Below are 16,882 nucleotides of genomic sequence, written 5' to 3'. Positions count from 1 at the left end.
TTCCCATTAGGCAAGTCCTAATTTTTGTTTTGTTTTTCTATTGTAAGTACTGTTGCAATGAATTATATCATCATCCCTACAGTTTTCCTTTTGCCAGTAATTTCCTTTGCATGGGTTCTCAGTGTAATTACTAGGTCAAAGGGCATGAATATTTTAGTGGTTGATAACAATTGCTAAAGTTCTTTCCAAGGCGGGGGGGAATACCAATACCAATCTGTATGTAGGAATGTGGCCTTTTATTTATTTATACTCTAATTGGTCATATTTCTGATTCCTGTTTTCCATGTGTTCAGTTTTAAAGTTTTTTTTTTTTCCTATGCTATTACCTATCCCAGGGCTGTCCAATAGAATTTTCTGCAGTGATAGAAATATTCTATTATCTTCCCTGTCCAGTACCACAACCAAATGCCACATGTGGCTGTTGGACATTTGAAATGTGGTTAGTGGGGATCCCTGGGTGGCGCAGCGGTGTGGTGCCTGCCTTTGGGCCAGGGCGCGATCCTGGAGCCCCAGGATTGAGTCCCACGTCGGGCTCCCGGTGCATGGAGCCTGCTTCTCCCTCCTCCTGTGTCTCTGCCTCTCTCTCTATGTCTATCACAAATAAATAAAAATAAATCTTTAAAAAAAAAAAAAAAAAAGAAATGTGGTTAGTGTGACTGAGGAACAGAATTTTTAACATAAAACTATTTAGCCACATGTGGCTAATGACACCATATTGGGTAGCTCAGATTTAACTCATTTTGTGTTGTGAGAGCATCTGCTACTTTCCACTCTTCTCCTTGGTTGAATTTGCCCACTTTATGTATTTTTGCATGCTGCTCCCTGTCTCCATTCCTGGATTTTTACCTAAATGTGGCCTTTAAGGTGAGTTAGGGACAGCAGGCACACTTGCCCATTTAATGTTTTATTTACAATGTTGGTGTGCTCAGGGACCATACTGCTTCCTTGTTACTTAATATAATCCGAAGACTAACCCAGTTCTTTCTGCTCACCTCCTTATCTTCTTTTCTGTGATGTCTTCATTACTAAATAATGCCATCCTTTCTAGACCATCATTTCATTACCCTTTAGTTGGTTGGTTTTCTATTGTTTTGTCTTTCTGGTCTAATATCCGATGCTGACTGTGCATTCTGTTTAGCAGGGATGGTGAGAGAAGGTCAGCTAAATGGCTCATCGGCTGCACACAGTGAGATAAGAGGTATACTATTTCCTGTTCTACTGTCTGTGTCAGTTTCATTGGCAGAAAATGTTTTCCAGGGATTTGGTTAGGACCTTGGAGAAGTGACTTACCTCCTGCCTGTTAGGATTCTGTGTTTTCCTATTGAGTCTATCACAAGATTCCTAGTATCTGTGATATCTTGTCTTCTGAAGAGTTAAGATTGACTTAAATATCTGTAGCTTCAGATGTGTTTCGTGAGCCTTCATCTTACTCTCTTTTCTCTCCACAGACTGTAGAACATGAGAGGGCTAGAGAAATCATCACCATTAGACCAAGCTGTCAGGCCCGACTGTGGAGAATATTTAGCAGTTAAACTTACAAGAGCCCAACACAGCTCCATGGAAGTACCAAAACCCAGAGGCTGAAGGTTGGCGGTAGAGTTGGGGGTCGGGGGGTGTTCCAGCTCAATCCTTCATGCCCACTGGTTCTTGATCTTCTGCGGCCTATTCCAGTTCAAGGATCCCCCAGTGACAACGGGACCCAATGCAGCCCCCCCATCCCTGGGTTGGACATGCCTGTGTCCACACAACACATCAGTGTGACACCACCACTGACTATGGCTACAGCCCTGCATGAAGGACTTGGGAGCTAGATGCCGCGGGATCACCATGGCCCTTGTTGCTGTTTTGTACTCTATACTTGGTTTTTCAATTAAGCTTAATGGCTTTTTTAAAACATGACTTGAAGCTCTAGTTTTCTAGACCTTTTACAGTGTACAGTATTTTACATAACTGAGCTGTATTAAAAGCTTGTTCATTTACTTCCCAGGGCCCTGGCTCTACTTTTAGAGTCCCTTTAGAAAACTTGCAAAGGCACAAAATGAGCCTAATTTTCGTAACTCAATTTAAAAGTTCTCTTTCGCACTGAAGTGGGTGATCTTACTCTCTGGACAAACATTATCAATTCCTGTTTTATTTCCCTTCTTACCATAAGGCCTAGAAGCATAGTTAGTGTGATGGGGGAATCTTACTTTTTGAATCGTATACAAAATAACTCTGAGACGTAAAAGGCAATTTACTTATGAAATTTATTTTCTTATATAAATTATGTATTTCTCTGGGCAGACAGCCTTCACCTTATTGCACTAATAGCACATCTGTAATACCAAGCTACAGGACAAGTCTTAACAAGAGGTTTGTATTCTTCAACGTAGCACTTGTCTACCAGGCACTGTAGAAAGGAGGAGGAAAAGCCAGGATCCACTCAGGTGAAGAGTGGGGTGGGGGAGAGGGGCAACTTGTATACCCTTTTGACAGTTGGTTCTCTCCCAGGAAAGGGAACATGCAAAGCTTACATCTGGATTCTGGGAGCAGGGAAGAGTTGGAAGGCTGAGAAGCCCAATGCAACACTGCAGCTCAGCTCCCTTTATTTTTGAGGGAAGCAGGAACTCCTTTTGTTCATTTCTAACAAATCACTCTGGCCTAGCTAATGCTTTGAGGAAACAATGGGGATGGGGTCATCATCAGAATTAGCAGCAATTAGAACAGGCCATACACTGCCACAGTGTGATGGGTATCATCCTGGCCCCAGGGGCCTGAAAGCTGTGGATCCAAGGGATAACCCAGAGAGCTAGCTGGCTGTGGAAGTCTTGACTGCTCATTGTGCTCAGACATCCCTGTGACCGTGTGAATTAGCAAAGCTCTGGTGTTGGATCTTCCAACCGTTGGTCAAAGCTATAATGAGACTGAGTGTGTAGGCAGAGAGAAGGGAATGCCTGAGTAGGAAGGACGACTGTCAGGGAAGGGGGTGATGGGCAGTGGACTGTAACATGATTAGGCCCTCGCAGGTGGAGGCTGGGCTGCCAAGGAGTGGGGCAGGGGGAGCTGCAGGCCCCTAGAGCTCCCCTCACTCTGCCTCTGTACTACACTGAAGAGAAATCACTCACGTATTCTAAAGCACATTCTTGATACAGGAAGAGGGGCTTTGGGGGAAGCAGTGATTTGGTTTTGGGCAAGAGCCATGTTAAGCCTTCATGAGGGCAGCCACCACAGCCTTGGCATTGAGGCTGCGTAGGTCACAGTATGTCTGGCCAGTGCCCACAAAGACGATGGGTTTGCTCGTGATGTAGGTCATAGAAATAGCAGCTCCCACCTGAAGTGGAGAAAGGGGATACCCAATCAACTCAGAGCCACTTCTTTCCATCCCCTCAGTAACAGGCAGCCTTGTAGCCCACCCCCCTGAGCAGGATGCCCCTCCCCATCTCATGCATCCATATTTACCTTGTCATCAATGGTATCAAATTTGGTAAGGACAATGCCATCAATGAGCCGAGGTGTTTGAGCCATAGAATGGTCAGCCAAGGCTCTGTTGAACTTGACCTGTAAGGGAGAAACATGGTGTAAGTACAAGAAGTACCCAGCTGCCCAAAGCTCAGGCTGGGAAAAGAACTAGGCCCTAGCCCTCACCAGCTGGTCCACGGCCTCATTGCCTACTAAGGCCTCCCCCACAAACAGCACCAAGTCGGGTGTGTTGACAGTAATGAGCTTAGCCAGGGCAGTCATCAGAGGGGCATTGTCTTGCATGCGGCCAGCTGTGTCCACCAGCACCACATCAAAGCCTTGGTTACGTGCTAGAGAGAAAAAAAGTGGTCAACTCAAAACTTCTAGACTGTCTTGCTCATCCCAGCTTTCTCTCAAGAAGTGGTAACCTGACTATATATTAAAAGCCTGTGTGTTTACTTTCTCGGGCTCCGGATCTGGTTATAAGGTAGTGTGAGCAAAAACCTGTTCTGTGTTTTGCGGTCAAGAATGTCCTGCCCACAGGATAAAAGAGATGTGTAACAGGCTTTCTTGATTGGAATATATTAGTTTTGCCTGCAGTTAGCCACTCCTGAAGGCAAGTTCTCCAGCCTGACTTGCTACTGAGCAGTAAGTTGGTAGGAGGGGAACCCTGATCCTCCACGAATCCCAAGGAGGAAAGGGGTCCACAGCAGCCCCCCAGCCCTGCCCCTGTCCTGTGCGCCGTACCAAAGGCAATCGCTTCCATGGCAATGCCTGCAGCGTCCTTGCCGTAGCCCTTTTCAAACAACTGCACCATAGTGCGGCCAGCGTGCTTCTCTGGGGGGTGTAGGGCACTCAGGCGCCGGGTGTGTGTGCGCAGCTGCTCCACAGCCCCAGCACGAAATGTGTCACAGGCAGCAATGAGGACACTGAAGCCATTCTCTAGCAGCCAGAAGGAAATCTGTGCAAAAGAGCAAAGAAATCAGTCCCTTAGAATGAGAATGGCTAAGACTTAGAGCATGAAAAAAAGGACGTCAGAGGTGATGGGCGGCTGTACCGACCTTGGCAAGATTAGTAGACTTCCCCACTCCATTAACACCACAGAAGGTGACAACATAAGGGCGCTGATGACGCTGGGCGTCCATAATATCCCGGAGCATGTCTACACGACGCTGTGGCTGCAGAATCTGCACCAGGGACTCTTGCAGGGCTTGCTTTACTGTGGAAGTCACCGCTAAAAGGGGGCAGTGGATCTGTGAAACGCAAGGAATGTACCCCAAGAACACCCAACACCTAAAGGAACTAGGATCTGGAGGATACAAGGAATCCACACCACATGTGACACTGTTCCAAGCACTTTACAAGTGTTAACTCGATAACTTCAAGTCTAAATTACACAGTAGATGTTTAGAGGTGAAGGAACTTGCCAAAAGCCACACACCTAGTAAAAACGGACATCAATGTGCTTAACCTCCTGGTACACATTATGCCTTGAGCATTTTCTGGTTTAGGGGGATACTTACTGCTGAATGTCCCCATCACCTTCCCCTCCAGCTTGTTGGCCACAGATTCACAGAGCTGGACTGCAATGTCTGCTGCCACATTCTTAGCTGGAAAGACAGGGACAGGTGTGAGGGCCAGCCACGTCAACAGTAAACAACCCTGTGGTACAGATGAGAATTCTGCGTGGTTCTACTCTCCACCACCCCTCGCCCATAAACCTTGAGTCCACCTATTCTTCAGAACTTACCAATGAGATGATCACGCATCTTATCCAGCACCGATTCCATGTCTTCACGACTCAAGCTCTTGGAACCCACAAGGCCCTTCAGCATCCCAAACATGCCACCCAGAGTTCCCTTGGTAGCACTGCAGGCACAGGAGATCACAGATCCATAGAAAAGGGCGGGAGTCCAGGCTCATCCCTCCTGGAGCCACACATACCACCCGCCACCTGAAATTCCCCTACCTGGGTTTGGTGGCATTTTGTGCGGTCTCTTCATCATCTGAGCTGCTGCAGTCCAGATCCTGAAGCTGCCCCCCAGGCCCAGTCCCTCGAATCTTGAGGGTACAGGGAAAGGAACAAGATGGGATCGGGAACACTGAGGGCAGAGCAGCCTGGGATTTGCCATGTCCTCACTACTCTGTTATTCAGAAAACTCCAAACATAACCCACTCCCTTTGTTCATAGACACTAAAGGGCCTGCCCTCCTGGTCTCTACCTCCTCCCATTTCTTAATAAAGGTAATCCTTACTGGCCCGTTTTCTCTTACCAAGTTGATGTCCTCAGGCGGGGCAGCGTCAGGGGCTCCATTGGTGGTGGGAGCGCTATAATCCAAGACTTCCTTGTTAGCACAGCCACCCAGTGCCCACACCCGGGGTGCTTTCTTGCCCTTCTCCTTTGGAGCATCTGATTTCGTGGACTTGCTGTAAAGGGTTACAGCACCAAAGTTTATAAGTGAAGAAGAAACATCCACCCAGGAGCCCCTTTGCTCCCAGTGTGGTGAGATCCCAGGATTCATGGTGAAAGAATGCTCACCTGGACTTCTCCAGACCTCTCCCATGCTTCTGAATGAACTCCTCCCGCTTCCTGCGTATTAGCTCCTCTTTGGAAAGTTCTACCCCGTTCTCTGGCCCCGCTGGGAGACCGGACTTTTCGGCAGGAACTGCTTTGCCCGTAGCCAAAGGGCCGTCAGAGCCTGTTAGGAGAAAACTCTCTGGTGAAAGATGACCAAATTGGAACAATGGGCAAGAGTCTTCCAAGTCCTTGAGAGGAAGCTAGGAACAAACATGCTGGGGATCACGAGGACCGGGGGTGATAGGGTGATGGGCACTGAGCAGGGGAGACAAGCAATGACAGAGAGAAAGACAGGGAACAACTTCAGTCCTTACTGCCATTAACTTTTCATGCCCCTCTTATGTCCAAGGAGCTCAAACTCACTCTCCTTCTTGGCCCCCTTTTTTTTGCTGTTCTTTGATTTTTCCTTGGGTTTTTCACCCCGTGTCTCAATCATGGACCTCACAGGTTTCTTGGCCTTTTCAGAATCTTCGAATTTCTTCATGGTAGTGGGAGCACGGATCTTACTGCTCTCCTCTGCTTCGCTAGAGAAAAGAGAAAGAACCCTCACACCAAGAGGTCAATCAGATCTAGAAATGTGTTTCAGTACAACGTGCTACCCTGAACCACCCTCGGGAAAGAAGGGAGCTCATCAGGGCGCAGGCATCGACTCTGCAGAGGGGAGGCCACTCACCGAAGGAGCCGCAGGAAGTCATTCTGGAAATCAAAAGTGCCATTCAATAGACTTAAGGCACTTTGCTGTTGGATCTCTGTGCGGTACTTGTCTCGAAACAGCCGATGCACATCATCTATCAACTTGTCTACGTACGTCAGCGTTAGGATCTTCTGAAAACCGACCTGTTCAGGGAGAAACGGAGCCAACAGATCTGCTTACAAGCCAACTCAACCCAGGCCTCCAGAGGCCAGCTCTGTGGCCTGGCAGGTTTCCCTGACCTGAGGGGCAGCCAAGCTGGCGGCAGCGCCTTCCCTCTCCCCCTCCCCCCTCCCCGGCTTCTCAGTTACTTCATCATATACACTGGGTGCCATTAATTAGGATTCTCTTAGTAATCAGAATTGTGTTCAAAGTGTGACCGCGACGTCTCGGGAGTACCTCCACTTACCACAAACACCAGCTCGAACTGGTTGTCCAGTTTATACTTGAGTGTGAGCGCCTCATGGGTGAAGGAGTTGTTACCTCCCCTTTCCTGGAAGGAAGAGGAGGTCTCAGACACGTCCAGACCACCCAGAAACCCCAGGCTTGCGCCCTTCGGCGACTACCCTGGATTCCCCGTGGGAAGGAACCAGGCGCCCCCCGGCCCCGCCACGGCCCGGAGGATGCTGGGTCCTTGCTCTCCAGCATCCATCCCATCAGGGAGAGGCGCAGGCACCAAGTCGGGGGGAGGGAAACAGGTCAGGGGAAGGCAAGACACGTGCAAGCCAGGGGGGCCGGAGTCATAGCATCAGATTGACCAGCCGCTGTTCACTTATCTACGGCTTTCAAAGGCGTTTTTCCACTATCCCACCCAGCCTCGGAAACAGCGGGTCAGGCCGCTGGGGGAACCGTGGGAAACCCGAGAGCGCGCTGCGGGGACTCGACCCGAGGGCGGGGGCGGGCAGCCGAGTCCCGGGGCGAGCCGGGCGCCCGCTGGGGGGGCGGGGGCGGGGGGAGGTGGGGCCGGCGGACCCCGCGGGGAGCGATACCTGCAGCAGCACAGATCGAATCAACGCATTAACGGGCCCGGTGCAGGAGTCGCTCACGCCCTGGAAGCACCAGAGCACAAGCCCGCCCTTGGAGAAAATGGTGAAGAAGTCGAGCATGGCGGCAGCGGGAAAGAAGCCGGGGCCGGCGCCGGGAGCTCAGGCCGCGATCGCCGCCGCTTCCTGCTGCGCCAGGCGCGGGACACGTCACACCAGCGGCCCCGGAAACCGGTTCAGCCGCACTTCCGCTCCGCGCGGCCGGGTCCGCCCCCGCCCCCGCCCGAGGGCGCGCAGTGCTGACGCCGTCGCCAGGCTCGCCAATGGCGGGTGGGGGCAGATGGGGGCGGATGGGGGCGGGCCCGCGAGCCGCCGCCTCTAGCGCGGAGGGCGGGGCCCGGGGCGCCGCTGGCCAATGGGCGCGCTCGTCGGAACGGCCCGGGGCGCGCAGCAGTGACGGCGGAGGGGGCGGGGGGCGGGGCGCGGGGAAGGGGCAGGGTCCGGTGTGGAGCTGCGGGGCGCGCAGAGGCCATGCTGCGGACGGCGTTGCGGCCGCGCTGGGGCCGGGCCCTGCTGGCCCGGGGGCTGGGCTCACGCCGCGGAGGCTCCGCTCCGGGTAAAGTTGAGGGCAGCGGAGGGTATCGCGGGGGTCGGGTGGGCCCGGTCGCCGGCTGTGCGGCCTTCGGGACTCAGGACCCGGCCCCCCGTGCAAGGGCAGCGGGTCGGCCGGGAGAAGGGGCTGAGCTTGCCGCGCCGAGCTCGTGAGGCCCGAGCGCCGCACGGATGCCGAGGGTGCCTTCTCAGGCGACAGCTGCCACATCGCTGCAAGCCTCGACTTAACCACCGAAGAGCAGAGCCAGGCTGGGGGGTCGCAGCGGTAGACGTGCAGGAGGCCCCGCCCGCGGGCAGGGTGCGGTGCCAGGTGTGCGGCTGCGGGGGGCGGGGGGGGGAGGAGCAGAGCGCGCACGTCGGTGCAGGCGCCCGGGGAGCTGTAGACTCCCGCTGGGCCCCGCAGCCAGCGTGATTGCAGGAGCGCAGGGGGCAGATGGGTTCAAGGAAGATGTGCGTCCCACGTCCTGAGGAACCCGAGCAAAAGCTTAAGAGAAGCATTGGTTTTGTGCAAGGCGCTAGCAGAAGCCGTGTAGTTGGTGTAGACATGGGGAAGGCAGCGTGGACGGCGGAGGTAAGCCCAGGTCGGAGAACATGCGAGTCCGTGGAAAGACTTGGAGATGCGTGAGTTAGGTGTGAAAGACAAAAGGATTCGTTGATTCAGGGCGCTTAACGGTGCGCCAGGTTCTGTGCCGGGTCAGAGATCGAGAGGCCAAGAAAGCAGGCATAGCACAGCCAGACGCAATCACAGAGAAATTCAGAGTTGCAGATGCGCTGCGTGAGGCAATGAGATGGCGGGACAGGAGATTTGGACAGTGTAGGGGGGCAGGAAAGCCCTTCCTGAGAAAATGATAACTGAGCTGAAGGGGAAGGGAAGCAGGGCCTTAACAGCAAAGAAGTGCACCCAGTTTCATTTTTTTTAAAAAGACTTTTAAAAACTTATTTATTCATAAGAGAGAGAGAGGCAGAGACACAGGCAGAGGGAGAAGCAGGCTCCGTGCAGGGAGCCCGACGCAGGACTTGATCCCGGGTCTCCAGGATCACGCCCTGGGCTGAAGGCAGCGCTAAACCACTGGGCCACTGGACAGAGTTTCAAAGCAGAGAGAACCCACATGTTGATCCCCTGTGGTGGGAAGAAAGAAAGAAAGCGCCATCAAGGTGTCAGAGGGCTGGAGTGGGGGAGGAGGGAGAGAACAAGGTAAACAGGAGCCGGGCTGTGCAGTGTCTCACAGGCCATGTTAAAGACTTTGGACTTTTATCCTTGGAGTAATGGTCACTGGAAGGTTTTAAGCAACCAAGTATGTGATTAAATTAGTGCTTAGAAAATATTTTAGCTAGCACGCAGAAGAGAGTTGGGTGGGCAAGAGGAGAATTACTGGGAACAATTCGGAAGCTTTTGCATTAGTCTAGGGGAGAGCTTAGGGTGGTGGTAGCAGAGATGGGGGGAATGGGAGGACAGATTGGGGAGATATTTAGGAGGCAAAGACATCAGGACTTGATGATAAATAGGACATGAATGTAGCTTTGCTGGTGGCGATGGATATCCAGGATAAGATGCCCCTCGGAGTATCATGCTTCAGAGGGCACTGCAGCTTGGGATGTGCCAGGACCCATTGGCCCAGGAGCCTGGGACATCCAAGACAAGAGGACCATGCAGTTGAATCTGTGAGCCTGGGGCCCAGAGGAGAGAGCAGCCTGCACGGGAGGTAAACCTGCCTAAGTCCCCTCGCCTAGGGAGAGAGGATAGCGTGTTCATTTTAAGAAGCTGACTCTTGCATTGCTGGGCACACCACATGAGAAGGCAGAGAGCCTAATGGCACGCAGACCACATAGTGAAGCTGACCTTATGAGACAGGCCAGCTGTGGGCACAGCCTGCTCAGGGTCCACTTAGCCCATCCTCTAACCCCTAACCACCTGGAAAGAAAACGTATGGCCTTCTGACCATAACTGCGTCCCACAGACCAGAACGGAATGGTGTCTGAGATTAAGAAGAAGATCCAGTCAGTCCTTCCTGGAGGAGCTTGGAATCCACTGTACGACACCAGCTACCTGCCCCCTGAACACTCGGATGTGGTGATTGTGGGGGGTGGGGTGATTGGCCTGTCTGTGGCCTATTGGCTGAAGAGGTTGGAGAAGCCACGAGGTGCCATTCGGGTGCTGGTGGTGGAACGGGACCACACGGTGAGGTCTGGGGGAGGGTGGCGTCATGAGTGGGGCACTGACTCCGATCTTACTCAGGGGCAAGTGGGAGGAAAGACGTCAGTCTTTGGGGGTCCAAAGGGCAGAAACTGTACTTTGGGTCTTGTTGAGGAATAGTCCCAGGCTTTCCCTCCCATGAATTAGAGACTTTGGCTGTATGGTTTTTGCTCTTAAAAGCAAATTTCACCATGTTGGATCTTCTGGGCGCAAAGAGAGCCTGTATTCCAGCTGTCATGAACAGACAGCTCTCCCATCCCCCTTTTGGTTCTATGACTTCTCAGGTTTTGCACTTCAGTTGTTCCTATTCTTTTTGTTTTGTTTTCAAAGATTTTATTCATCTATCTGATTGAGAAAGAGAGAGACAGCATAATAGGGGGGAGAGGGAGAAGGAGAAGGAGAAGGAGAAGCAGACTCCCCACTGAGCAGGGAGCCTGATGCGGGGCTCGATCCCAGGACCCTAAGATCATGACCTGAGCCGAAGGCAGACACTTAACCACCTGAGCCACGCAGGCACCCCTGTTGTTCCTAGTCAAGCCACTGCCAGTTAACTACGAATCTTGCTAGTTTGGTCACATCCTTCCATTTTCCAGTTAGTAGATGAAATGTTAATCTCCTGCCCTTGAGCTTCCAGACCATTCCCATGTGTGCCACGTGCCCAGCCCTTTAGATGGCCCATCTGCTAAGAAGGATCTTAGTGGTTACTGTCCTCTTTGGGTGCTGGTTGGCCTGCATGTGGGTTTATCTGCCTCTGCTCCTCTTATATTTTAAGCCCGCAGGTAGTACTGTGCTCTACTTGTAGGTGCTTCTGCTACAGGAGGGTGCTCACACGGACGGGGTGCTGGCCCCCCTCAGCCTCTCTTGTCTTCCCACAGTACTCCCGGGCATCCACCGTGCTTTCTGTGGGCGGCATTCGCCAGCAGTTCTCCATGCCCGAGAACATCCAGCTCTCCCTCTTTTCCATTGAGTTTCTACGCAACATCAATGTACGTGCAGAGAGACTTGGGCGTGGGGGGTGGGGACCATGCCTTTAGCCCAGAAATTGGAGTAGCCCCCTGGCCAGGGGATCAAGGAGCAGAAGCAGTTCAGGCACCTAGGAGTGGGAACCTCTAGTTTCCCCCCACACCCCGGTGGTGGAACCCAGAGGGGGACTCCTCTAAGTCTTGGGAGGTGTTGGTGAAGAAGCCAGGAGAGCTCTCCCTCCATTCTTTATTTATTTATTTATTTATTTATTTTTTCCCTCCATTCTTTAAATCAGCTTCTCTACAGAGCCTTTTTTTTTTTTCTTTGCACACAGGAGTACCTGGCTGTAGTCGATGACCCTCCCCTGGACATCCAGTTCAACCCCTCAGGTTATCTCTTGCTGGCTTCAGAAAAGGGTGCCGCACTCATGGAGAGCAACGTGAAGGTGCAGAGGTGGGTACCTGGCACACCAGCAGGCTGCTCCTCACTCAGCTGCGTACACCCGGCAAGCTCCGATTCCAAGTTAGGAACTGGGATGGGCGAGTTGCTAAGACAGGTCCCTACTGTGTGGTAGCGCAGCCTGTCGGGAACCACAGACACATGCAGACCCCCAGGACCCTGTGCCAGGTGCTATAACAGATGTGGACCAACACGCTGCTGTGGTGGTTCCCAGATTTGCCAGATCATAGGAACCACCTGGAAAATCCCACACCTAATAAGCCACAACCTCTAGGGAAGGGCCCGGGAATCTGCACATTTTTCCTGTGAGGGCCAGGTAGTCGGTATTTTAGGCTTTTGGGGGCATAGGGTCTCTGTTGCAGTCACCCAGCTCTGCAGTTGAAAGAAACACAGCCATAGACAAAACATGGGCAAAAATATAAACGACCAAGTGTGACTCATACAAAAATGCAGGCAGCAGGCCGGTTTGGGCAGCCCCTCTCCTGAGTGAGTCTCACGATTGGTCAGGAGTGCACGTGTTCAACAGATCGACTTGCAAGTCTCACTGGGGACATCAAGTGATGTCTCAGATGCAGCGTTTATTCATTTAGCCACCAAATAGCCACCATTTTATATGTGGGTAAACTGAGGCACGGGCACTTAGTGGTGGCGCTGGGATTCAACACAGGCAGTCTGCTTGCGAGTGTGTCCTCTTAGGATCTGTGTTGCTGTCTTTGGGGGGTTGTGCTGGTGGATGGGACTGTACTAGAAAGTGGGCAGGAAGGCCCTTCCAGGCACAAGTGGAGAAAGTGACCTGCGCTGTCGTGAAAGGACGTGGAATAATCAGGGGATGACAGGGTTCAGCCTGGCCAAAGGGATATGAGGGTGTAGGCAAGGAAAGAGGGATCAGGTGAAGAGCCATGGCTGGGAGGCTTGGTCTCCACCCACTCAGCAAGGAGGAGAACTTGGGGAGTTTGGGGCAGAGAAGTGACACGAATGAGGCGGAACCCCCACTTGTAGAGTGGGGTCTATACTTCTCCGTCTCTGCTCACTCCCCTTCTGACACACATGCACATGCATTTCTCTCAGGCAGGAAGGAGCCAAAGTTTGCCTGATGTCTCCTGAGCAGCTTCGGAACAAATTTCCCTGGATAAACACAGACGGCGTGGCTTTGGCGTCTTACGGTGAGGCCTGCTTGCAGAGGGGCTCAGGGTTCATGGGGCACCTTGGGTAGGGAGTCTCAGCACCCTGTAGCCACACCAAGAAGCAGTGCTGCCCCCCTACCCCCCAGGCCGTGCTAGCTCTGTGTCCTTCCACAGGATTTGACTCTGGTGCATCAGGCAGCAGGACTTCCCCTGGCTTACAAGCCCTAAAGAGGGGTCAGGGGCACAGGAAATCCAGTAGGAGGGGAAGGTCCTGACCCCGCCTCATGAGTCCTCTTGCTCGTCACAGGGATGGAGCACGAAGGTTGGTTTGACCCCTGGTGTCTGCTCCAGGGGCTTCGGCGGAAGGTTCAGTCCATGGGGGTCCTCTTCTGCCAAGGAGAGGTGACACGTGAGTCTGAGGTCCCTTCTTTGCTCTGCTCCCCGGGGTGCCGGCGTAGATGGGGTCTTAGCTTCATTCACGAGCTAATAAGCAAGAATTGGGGGGCGAGGGAGTTCTCCCCGGGGGCTGGGTATCCCGACTCTGGCTCCTAACTAGCCTTCTGCATGACTTACTCGTGCTGGAAGGTTTCAGCACCCTCCTGTCCTGCGTGTGGCCAGGTTCATCCTGGTCCCCCCATCTCTGTGGGAAAGCCCCAGCCTTCCAACCTGCTCCCCTCATGAAACCCCTGCTATCCCAATCTTGTCCTTTTCAGGCCTCAGGAGTTCCTCTCTTTTTTCTGCAGGTTTTATCTCTTCGTCCGACCACATGGAGACCAGGAGCGGGGAAGAGGTGACTTTGAAAAGGATCCATGAAGTCCATGTAAGTTCCCAGCCTCTGCGTCCTCCTTACCAAGTGGAGGGGCACAAAAGGCAACAGCTGTCACTTCGTTCTTTTTCTACCTACTTCCAGTCTGGGTAAACTAAGGCTCAGGAAGAAATGCACCTGTCATGGCGCCCGGCGTATGGCCCGGGCCCTGCCTCCCCTCCCCCTCTGGTGCCTGCAGGTGAAGGTAGACCGTAGCCTGGAGTACCAGCCTGTGGAATGTGCCATCGTGATCAACGCAGCGGGGGCCTGGTCTGGCCAGATCGCACAGCTGGCTGGTATCGGGAAGGGGCCACCGGGCACCCTGCAGGGCACCAAGCTACCTGTGGAGCCGAGGAAAAGGTGACTCCCCTCAGGGCAGCTGAGGAGATTGGTGGGAGAGGGGAAGAGGCAGTGTAAGGGGTTGTTACTTGTGGTGGTAAGGGGAGGGGCTCTTCTAACCTGCTGGTCATGGTAGGTACGTGTACGTGTGGCACTGCCCCCAGGGACCGGGCCTGGAGACCCCATTCGTCGTAGATCCTAGTGGGGTCTATTTCCGCCGGGAAGGACTGGGCAACAACTATCTGGGCGGCTGTAGCCCCACCGAGGTAAGCTAGGTGGGGTTGGGGTGCTGGGCAGCAGACAGGCCAGTCATCACTAAAGAGCCAGGCTATTTGGGGGGGCCAGCACTCCTGTTGATGTGCCAGCCCTACTGAGGGGAGTAACGGGGTCAGTGGGGCCCGCCCTCCTGTCCAAGGCAGAATAAGCCACGTCCCCACCTCTCACCGCAGGAGGAGGAACCGGACCCAGGGAACCTGGAAGTGGACCATGATTTCTTCCAGGACAAGGTGTGGCCCTCTTTGGCCCAGAGGGTACCGGCTTTTGAGACTCTGAAGGTAAGTGGGAGGCCGGTGAGCCTGACCACCTCGGTCCCCTTGGAGAGCCTGTCCGCTGTCACGCGCCCTCCACCTCACAGCTGCAAAGGACCCATCCCATTGACCCCTCAGCAGCTGGGAGGTCAGACCGTGTCTGACTCTTGGGCAGGAGTGAGGGCGGCGTGTGCCGGCACCTTCCCGGGCACCCCAGCATCTTGTCCACCCGCAGGCTCGGAGCTCTTGGGCTGGCTATTACGACTACAACACCTTTGACCAGAATGGTGTGGTGGGTCCCCACCCACTAGTCATCAACATGTACTTTGCCACGGGCTTCAGTGGCCATGGACTCCAGCAGGCCCCTGCCGTGGGCCGAGCCGTGGCGGAGATGGTGCTTCAAGGCCACTTCCAGACTATCGACCTGAGCCCCTTTCTCTTCAGCCGCTTTTACTTGGGAGAGAAGGTCCAGGAGCACAATATCGTCTGAACCGTAAGCTCTCAGATGGGCCCCACTGCCCCATCTGTCAGCCTTGGCCCACATGCACATCTTCCTCACCGTGGCTTTCCCCAGCACCAAGCCAGGCTCTCCTGTCCCCGCACCCTGCTCATCCGGAGGCGGGGCAGGCAGGCAGACGACGGGCTTTGAGGCACTGCACCTGAGGCCCAGGCCAACAGAGTGATGGGTGAGACTGCACGACCCATCTCTGGCCGGGGTGGAGGCCACCCACCGAAGTAGTACAGCTGGACTACTAGTATACCTGATCATGTGACCGAGACCGGCTCCTTCCTGGTACCCAGGCAGGGAGCATTCGGGCAGCCTGGCCCGGATGTAGTGACTGTCTACCCTAGTCATCAACCAATAAATGTGATTACTCTTCCCATCCAGTCCTCCATCCCTTCTGCCTCACGTCACGGCACATGCTTCTGAAGCACCCACTGGCCCTTGACGCCAGGCTGGGAGGAGCACGGCCGCCTGGCGGGACCATTCTTAAGTCCTGGGTGGAGGCATCTTGTTTGCAGACTAATGCCTCCTCTTCCTGAGTTCCTGCAGGGGTTTGGCCATGGAGGAAAGGGAAGGGTTCATTCGTGTATGGACTATTTTTTCAGCTCCAACCCTTGGCCGGGCCCAGGGCTACATGTTAGGGGAACCAGGCAAGGCATTCTGTAGGTCTTCACTCGAGTGTTCTTATCTCCGCCCTGCCCCTCTGCCCAGGTCAGATGGAGTGCAGGCCCCGGAGGGCCGGGAATAAGTGATTCCAGGCTGTGGGGAAACCCAGTACAAATGCCCAGGACCAAGAGTCAGTGAGGTTCAAGGGACAGTAAGTGATTCGTCCGAGCAAGGTTGCGGGGTGAAGGAAGAGGAGTACTAAGAAGCAGGGCAGGGCCAGGGGCTGAAGAGCCATCTGCGGAGCTTGGGGTGTATTCTGTGCGCTTTCAACAGGGAAGCGACACACTCCAATTTTCCTTTTAGAAAAATCACCCCAACTGCCTTGTGGAGACTAGATTATGATGTCAGGCCAGGAGGGCAGATGCGAGCCGTCGCTTCAGTCCACATGGCAGGGACAAGGGGGCCTGCACCGTCCTGGCAAGAAGCATGTGCGTCTAAGAAGTGACAGCAGTGATGAGAGACGGCCAAGTAAGACTCAGGTTTTTGGCTCAGACACTAGCTATACGTCTTGCCTTTCACAGAGTAAGGAACACCAGGGAGGAGCAGCACGAGGGACAAGGTGTCTGGGACACGCTGAGTCAAGGGTGCCCACAGGACACCTGGAGGAGATGTCTAACCGGGAGTAGAACTTTGCGGCCTCCCAGGAGGATCTGGGCTGTCGAGAGATGGACACTGTGGAAAAGAATGGCATTGCCCCACAGTGGGAGAAGAGTAGGGGGCCGGGGACCAAGGGGGGAAGCTGCAGGACCCCTCTGACATTTAGGGGTTGAACCAAAGGAGAGGAAGCCTAAGAGCTGGCCAGAGAGGCAGGAGAAAAGCCAGGAGCGTGAGGAGTCACAAGAAGCCAGAAGGAGCAGTCAGCAGTAGCCACACATGCGCACAGGCTGGGCCAGTACCAAGTGTGTCAGTGGGGACCCCAGGGACAGCAGTTCTGGAAGAAACCCCCCGTGGGGTTTGAGGTGACAGTTGTTGGGAAGAAGTGAGTGGGAGTAGAGACA

General features: G+C 53.8%; 3 protein-coding genes across 7 annotated transcripts in view; 2 read left to right on the top strand and 1 right to left on the bottom strand.

Annotated features, from left to right (window-relative positions):
• Window positions 1-1,979, top strand: part of FAM118B (family with sequence similarity 118 member B) — a 46,363-nt gene extending 44,384 nt beyond the window's left edge. For 4 of the 5 annotated variants that reach the window (XM_041773106.1, XM_041773107.1, XM_041773109.1 and 1 more), the window contains 2 exons: window positions 1,139-1,198; window positions 1,449-1,979. In XM_041773106.1, the coding sequence (XP_041629040.1) occupies window positions 1,139-1,198; window positions 1,449-1,462 (74 nt within the window). In that variant the 3' untranslated portion in view covers window positions 1,463-1,979. The remainder of the gene's footprint in view (window positions 1-1,138; window positions 1,199-1,448) is intronic. The other variant, XM_041773105.1, reaches the window with a different exon arrangement.
• A 249-nt stretch (window positions 1,980-2,228) lies between these two features.
• SRPRA (SRP receptor subunit alpha) lies at window positions 2,229-7,924 on the bottom strand. Its single transcript, XM_041773102.1, has 14 exons — window positions 7,697-7,924; window positions 7,117-7,200; window positions 6,690-6,853; window positions 6,380-6,540; window positions 5,978-6,137; window positions 5,712-5,865; window positions 5,408-5,499; window positions 5,189-5,307; window positions 4,962-5,048; window positions 4,500-4,672; window positions 4,186-4,399; window positions 3,625-3,788; window positions 3,439-3,537; window positions 2,229-3,310 (listed from the first exon to the last, which is right to left on the bottom strand). Exons 1-14 carry the CDS (start codon window positions 7,811-7,813, stop codon window positions 3,182-3,184), a joined length of 1,917 nt encoding a protein of 638 aa, XP_041629036.1. The 5' UTR covers window positions 7,814-7,924; the 3' UTR covers window positions 2,229-3,181.
• A 233-nt stretch (window positions 7,925-8,157) lies between these two features.
• Window positions 8,158-15,597, top strand: FOXRED1 (FAD dependent oxidoreductase domain containing 1). Its single transcript, XM_041773104.1, has 11 exons — window positions 8,158-8,306; window positions 10,261-10,481; window positions 11,372-11,482; window positions 11,794-11,912; window positions 12,987-13,081; window positions 13,350-13,451; window positions 13,786-13,862; window positions 14,047-14,207; window positions 14,323-14,452; window positions 14,636-14,740; window positions 14,949-15,597. The coding sequence occupies exons 1-11, from the start codon at window positions 8,222-8,224 to the stop codon at window positions 15,201-15,203; spliced, it is 1,461 nt and encodes a 486-aa protein (XP_041629038.1). The 5' UTR covers window positions 8,158-8,221; the 3' UTR covers window positions 15,204-15,597.
• The last annotated feature ends 1,285 nt before the right edge of the window (window positions 15,598-16,882 follow it).

Source organism: Vulpes lagopus, chromosome 10 (assembly GCF_018345385.1).
Source record: "Vulpes lagopus strain Blue_001 chromosome 10, ASM1834538v1, whole genome shotgun sequence".
Lineage (NCBI taxonomy): Eukaryota > Metazoa > Chordata > Mammalia > Carnivora > Canidae > Vulpes > Vulpes lagopus.
Note: the sequence above shows the minus strand (reverse complement) of the source record. Positions and strands in the feature narration are given on the sequence as shown.

Excerpts from the sequence above, each read along its gene's own strand:
- SRPRA (XM_041773102.1), bottom strand. The coding sequence starts at position 7,813 with ATGCTCGACTTCTTCACCATTTTCTCCAAGGGCGGGCTTGTGCTCTGG. Across the intron at positions 5,308-5,407 it reads CAAAATGCCACCAAACCCAG|TGCTACCAAGGGAACTCTGG; the intron begins GTAGGGGAATTT and ends CTGTGCCTGCAG. Across the intron at positions 3,538-3,624 it reads ATGAGGCCGTGGACCAGCTG|GTCAAGTTCAACAGAGCCTT; the intron begins GTGAGGGCTAGG and ends TCTCCCTTACAG.
- FOXRED1 (XM_041773104.1), top strand. The coding sequence starts at position 8,222 with ATGCTGCGGACGGCGTTGCGGCCGCGCTGGGGCCGGGCCCTGCTGGCC. Across the intron at positions 10,482-11,371 it reads TGGTGGAACGGGACCACACG|TACTCCCGGGCATCCACCGT; the intron begins GTGAGGTCTGGG and ends GTCTTCCCACAG. Across the intron at positions 14,208-14,322 it reads CCTGTGGAGCCGAGGAAAAG|GTACGTGTACGTGTGGCACT; the intron begins GTGACTCCCCTC and ends TGGTCATGGTAG.